At 37.7% G+C, this 5575-nt stretch overlaps 1 protein-coding gene and 2 pseudogenes across 1 annotated transcript; 1 reads left to right on the forward strand and 2 right to left on the reverse strand.

Moving 5' to 3' along the window:
• Positions 1 to 811: 811 nt before the first annotated feature.
• LOC148955089 (histone H4-like) lies at positions 812 to 1237 on the reverse strand (annotated as a pseudogene).
• An 80-nt stretch (positions 1238 to 1317) lies between these two features.
• Positions 1318 to 1713, forward strand: LOC148955090 (histone H3-like). The gene has a single exon (XM_089108052.1). It carries the CDS (start codon positions 1324 to 1326, stop codon positions 1663 to 1665), a length of 342 nt encoding a protein of 113 aa, XP_088964178.1. The 5' UTR covers positions 1318 to 1323; the 3' UTR covers positions 1666 to 1713.
• A 2358-nt stretch (positions 1714 to 4071) lies between these two features.
• LOC148955091 (histone H2B-like) lies at positions 4072 to 4427 on the reverse strand (annotated as a pseudogene).
• Between the last annotated feature and the right edge of the window lie 1148 nt (positions 4428 to 5575).

A 5575-nucleotide genomic window follows, 5' to 3' on the forward strand; every position in this document is an offset into this window, starting at 1 on the left:
ATTATAGATGGCAGCACGCAGTATATCTCATTCCTTCTGAGGCCTCCCTACTGGTAAGGCATAGCATATATTAAATACGTAACCTAGGTACCTTCCCCCCCACCTAAGCCCCAAAAATAATCGTTTAAATATTGTAAACTCATGGAGAAACCGCGCGGTTCTAACATTTAGCCAGTTCTAAGAGACGATATTCTTGTTTCGCTAATTGGTTCATTTAGTCGGACAATATCGATGTTGAAATGATTGTTAGCTCTTACAGTTTTTATTTTCCAACCTATATATTCTTTTATTCATTATTAATTTTCTTATATAGTATTAATATCATTTGTCAGATTAATATTACATTAATTCTCTACATAAAATTTTGCCAGCTTTTCATACTTGTTTATTAACTGCCTATAATTATTGCAATACTTTTGTCCAAATTGTAAGGTCCAGGGGTAATTTAGTAAGAGAAGGAACATATTTTCCTCCGTTCTGACTTGCTTTATTCAAACATGAAAGAAAGAGCTTTTGCAGTTGAATAGCAACAATTATTTCTTTGAACAATTCCATTGTGAGAATGCAAACTATTCAAATATGAAAGGAAAAGCTAAATATAGTAAAATAGCAATGGTAATTTCTTTGCATAATTCTAATTAGATATTGCACCTGAGACGAAAAGAAAAGAAAAATATTTACTGACAGTTTGAAAGCACAACAAAGAAAAGGCTTATAAAACCTGGGCTAAGAAGTGTTTATAAATTTGTTGGCCTTTAAAAAGGCCGTTGGGTAGGAGGACTGGGACGATTTGAAACGCATTTGGAAACCATTAACCATCAAAGCCATACAATGTACGACCTTGACACTTCAGAGCGTAAACTACATCCATTGCAGTTACTGTATTTCTCTTGGCATGCTCTGTGTACGTGTCAGCATCGCTAATAATATTTTATTGAAAATATTTAAGATCGCCACTGGTGTCCTCGTAAATAATTCCGGATACTAGTTTAAAACCCCCTCAGCAAGCCAGTTTTCTAATAGCCGGCTTGGTGATTCCTTGGATCTTGTCATGAAGAACTTTATGATGACGCTTTGCGCCTCCTTTTCCAAGCCCCTTTCCTCCTTTTCCTCTTCCTGTCATATTTAATTCAATATCGTAGCAAACAGCTGTAAAGTTTTTGTCATACTAACAAATTTTCTTGAAAGCCCGTTTATTTTGTATTGCCAAAGTTCTTCCCCACAAAATGTTACTCGTATCGCGCGGCTGGCGGTCAATATAAAATAAAGCCGTTAGCAATGTGTTCCTTTGTTCATTCTATTAAAGAGACGCAAACTATCAATATGGCTAGGATAAAACAAACTGCGAGAAAATCAATGGGCGGAAAGGCACCTAGAAAGCAGCTTGCGACCAAGGCAGCACGTAAGTCGGCTCCTGCTACTGGTGGGGTAAAACTCTTAATAAGGAAATTGCCCTTTCAGAGACTTGTGCGAGAGATTGCCCAGGATTTCAAAACTGACTTGAGGTTCCAGAGCTCAGCTGTTATGACCCTACAAGAATCCAGCGAAGCTTATCTAGTTGGACTTTTTGAGGACACCAACTTGCGTGCCATTCACGCCAAAAGGGTGACCATCATGCCAAAAGATATTCAACTCGCCCGTCGTATCCGTGGCGAGAGAGCTTAAATACCCTAATGCTACGCAACTGCATCCTAACCAACGGCCCTTTTAAGGGCCACTTTATGGTTCAAACAAGCACACGGAATAGCGTTAAGCAGCCCTAGTGTTCCTTGGAAAAAAAGGTATGACTCGAGGGGCACAATAACAAAAAAAGTCGAAATTAATCAGATATACGTAAAATTATTGTGAAAATGAGTCATATATTCGGCATGGCATTCAACAAGATACAAACAATCTACTGAAAATAAAACACACAAAAGCCAATGGGGGCACACAAAATGAACAACTCCCAATGGGGGTCACGGGCCTATAAAACTGTTTTCTATGGTTTTCAATGGAATGTCATGAAAAAGCCGAGGCCCCCTTTTCTATTCTCTTCAACGATATGTCGATAGATATTAATTTCTATACAAGCAATTTGGGACCTGCCTCCGAAACAGGAGATTTTGAAAATTGAAGTTTTCTTCTTTTTTTTATAATGGTTTAGTATGGGTTCTTGTTTACCCGAGATTTTGCAAATCAAGGCCAGGAGCAATGAAAGCAATTTGAGAGCAGAGCATTGCGGAGCAAGTTGGTGCAGGCACACCCGTTTTTTTTGCAGCGGGTGTATTATCCTTATTTATATGAAGATGTAGGATTTAGAGCGTTAAGTGTGTTACATGGCCCTGAGAAGGACCGTTATGCAGCTTAGTATACAAATTAGACAAAAATCACACCTTCATTGCAAAAATTCAACTTGACTTAACGCTCTTGCTCAGCAGGGTCGCCAGTGTAGAGGGAACTGGTTGACAGCGCTGTCAGTCCTCTCCAAACGATGGGGAATCCAAGGCTGTATATTCATTTCCTTTCGTAGCAAGTAATTTCAGGAGGAGGGTTGCTAGCCCAACCGTCCCTAGGTGCAATTAGTTCTCCGGTGGCTAGCCGGATATCCAGAGGCACGTGAAGTCAGCTCTGCATGCGCCATGAATGCATGGGATCAGACTTGGACGAGGACCATTACCTCTAACAAAAATTTTTAAACTCAGAAACTAAATTTGTTATCATTTTCTCTGCCAAAAAAGAATTGGAATAGATATTTTTTCTCTTTACATCCAAATTTAAGGCAAAAAAAATATCTTTAACATACATAAAATTTTAAAACTAGACTCTAGACTAAATAATTTTGAAATCTATAACACTAGAATTTTGACTTTTTTTGCTCTATACATTTTTTTGCCATATACTAAGCATATAAAGCAGAAAATTCTTAGAAAAACAATTAGCTCATCTTGACGAATTCTGGTGCTTTGCGTGTTTTAGCTAACTTCTAGCGTTCGTCCCCCAAATATCTTGAATACCGTGAGATCTTCCATTCAGTACCTCATTCTGTACTCGTTCTCATCTATCTGGCTTTTTGTTTTGACCGATCTGCTATTCTTTTGCGGCATGCCCTTTTTCACTCCATTTCATCCAGATTGTCCTCACTCTCGTATAAATTTCTGAAGTCATGATAGTGGCCATTTCAAATCGCACAGTCGCAATAAAAAGATATCTCTAATTCAAAGCTTTGGTCACTGTTCAGAGGGATTTAAGTCACGACGTTTCTCACGACTACGTCGCTTTACCGGTTAGTAAGTTGTAGGTCGTATTACAACTGCCCAATGGGAACAGTTCTCTGTGAGGGAGAGAATTTAGGTTTGTAGGTAGTTGGGGTGTTTTGACTGGCTTTATTCAAATCTTTATTATGTTGGATGTGCTTTATGTCGTTCAATAGTACACAATAATACACAGTATATGAGTACACCTGGATATATTTTTTTTCATTGTTTATTAAAATATAACTTGCCAGCAAATTGGTACAGAATAGTGGAAATCAGTAAAAAAGGGTGTTCAATTTCAGAAAACACCTTTTTTCTAGGAGTATCAATCCTTGAAATCGACTTTGTTTTTGTTATTAGTAAAATTTATTACACAGGCTTTCAGAAAATATAAGATATATGCATGTGTGTTTGCAAATTCGTATTGAAATTAATTCTAAAATTCTGATTAAAAACACAGAAGTAAAGTAATAAAAAACGAGACCAAATTTTCAGACCTGAACCAACTTCTTTATACCGATAAGTCGCAATGGCTCACTTTGGAAAATACATTATAGCTATAGTTTAATTAAATATTTAGTTGGTATTTTGGTTAGGTTATATATTTAAAAAAATGCGCTCTGTGCGGCCCCCCTTCTATAACTCTTTGTGCTAGTTTTCATAATTTTGTTGCTAAAGTATTGTGTTTTCATCATATTTTGTTTTATTTCATTAGCATTCACAAAGCTAGGAGCAATGAAAGTATTTTGAGAGCATTTAAAATAAGGTGGTAGCCCCTAAAAGGGCTGTTTGGGAGGAGCAGGCTGATTGGGCGGTAATAGACGGGGGAAATCCCTTATTTGGAGCCTTTGTATTTTGTTACAGCGTTTGTCTTCACTAACAGCGTGCTTGGCAAGTTCCCCGGTAGGAGTAGCCTCACAGCAGTTTGAACCTCTCTGCTAGTGATGGTGGACCTCTTGTTGTAGTGAGCTAGACGAGAGGATTCCGCGGCAATCCTTTCAAAGATATCGTTGACAAAGCTATTCATGATGCTCATTGCTTTGCTAGAAACACCGGTGTCGGGGTGCACTTGCTTGAGAACTTTGTAAATGTAAATGGCGCAGCTTTCCTTTCCTCTTCTTATCAGTTTTAGTAATGTTTTGATGCCTTACCAGCTTTCTTTGCTGCTTTTCTCCATGTTTTTGGAGCCATGTTAAATGATGCCTTGACAAAATCCAATTATCAAATAAATAGCGTTTACAAGTTACAATCCGGTTTTATACAAACTTGAGTTTGCAGCACAGTTTTTTTGTCAGAGGAACTGAGTTCGCCAGTTGAATTATAAATTGTTTGTGCTTTAGCTTTTCAAGAACAGGCAACATTTACATTTATTCATGACAAGTGTCCAAGTAATAGTTGGATCCTAGTAGCACGGTCAGGAGGTGGGCCTGTTTGTAAGGTGAATTGGCATGCACATTAACTATCTGTCGGCATTTCTTCTCGTAATCGATTGACTTAGCGTCAATCTACAGATACCGGGTAACGCTGAGGATCAAGTTGTTACAGGCAGTGACATTTATCGTGCAGTAGGGTGTAAATATTTTGCTGCCGAGCTCTTAGAGCTTGCTGGTAATGCTGCACCGGACAACAAAAAAACGCGTATCATTCCTCGTCACCTTCAGCTTGCCATTAGTAACGACGAAGAACTGAACAAGCTCCTCTTGGGGGCTACCATTGCCCAAGGAGGCGTTTTGCACAAAATTCAAGCCGTCCTTCTAACACAGTACACTGAATAAGTGCCTAAGTCGTTTATTGTTCTAGCTTTTTACCTAGACCCTAACACAAATGATCACTCACCAATTTTATGTTATACATAAAATTTGGATGACAATCTAGACTTTGAACAAGGTGTACGTGAACAGAAATACAATTATGTAAAATAAACGAAAGAAAGGGGGGGGGGGGGTGGTTGGCTTTAAAATTAATAAATTAAAAAATTTCAAGAATGTAATGGAGACCGAGTAGTTAATTGTTATTTCTTTTTCTTTCGTGTATATTTCAAAAGATTTAACAGTTAAGACATAACTATTAACACCTTGCGGGTTTGGAAGTGGGCGAGAGATTTTTCTTAAAAACAACTCAAACATATACAAGAAAACTCTATATGTTTCTGAAGACTATACTAAAGAAGAAAAACACTTCCATATTTAAATGTTAACAAATGACAAGAATTTAGTGGAGACGGATGAGATATTTTACCCGACAGAATCTAAATAAACTTTCGAGGCTTTTCCTTTTGTACCAAGAAATAAAGTTTGCTTGCCCATTCATCTAGTTACAATGCATAGGCATTTATTGTA

This window comes from Artemia sp. Qi Xiang Cuo, chromosome 2, assembly GCF_049724085.1.
Source record: "Artemia sp. Qi Xiang Cuo chromosome 2, ASM4972408v1, whole genome shotgun sequence".
In the NCBI taxonomy this organism is placed as follows: Eukaryota; Metazoa; Arthropoda; class Branchiopoda; order Anostraca; family Artemiidae; genus Artemia; species Artemia sp. Qi Xiang Cuo.

Excerpts from the sequence above, each read along its gene's own strand:
- LOC148955090 (XM_089108052.1), top strand. The coding sequence starts at position 1,324 with ATGGCTAGGATAAAACAAACTGCGAGAAAATCAATGGGCGGAAAGGCA.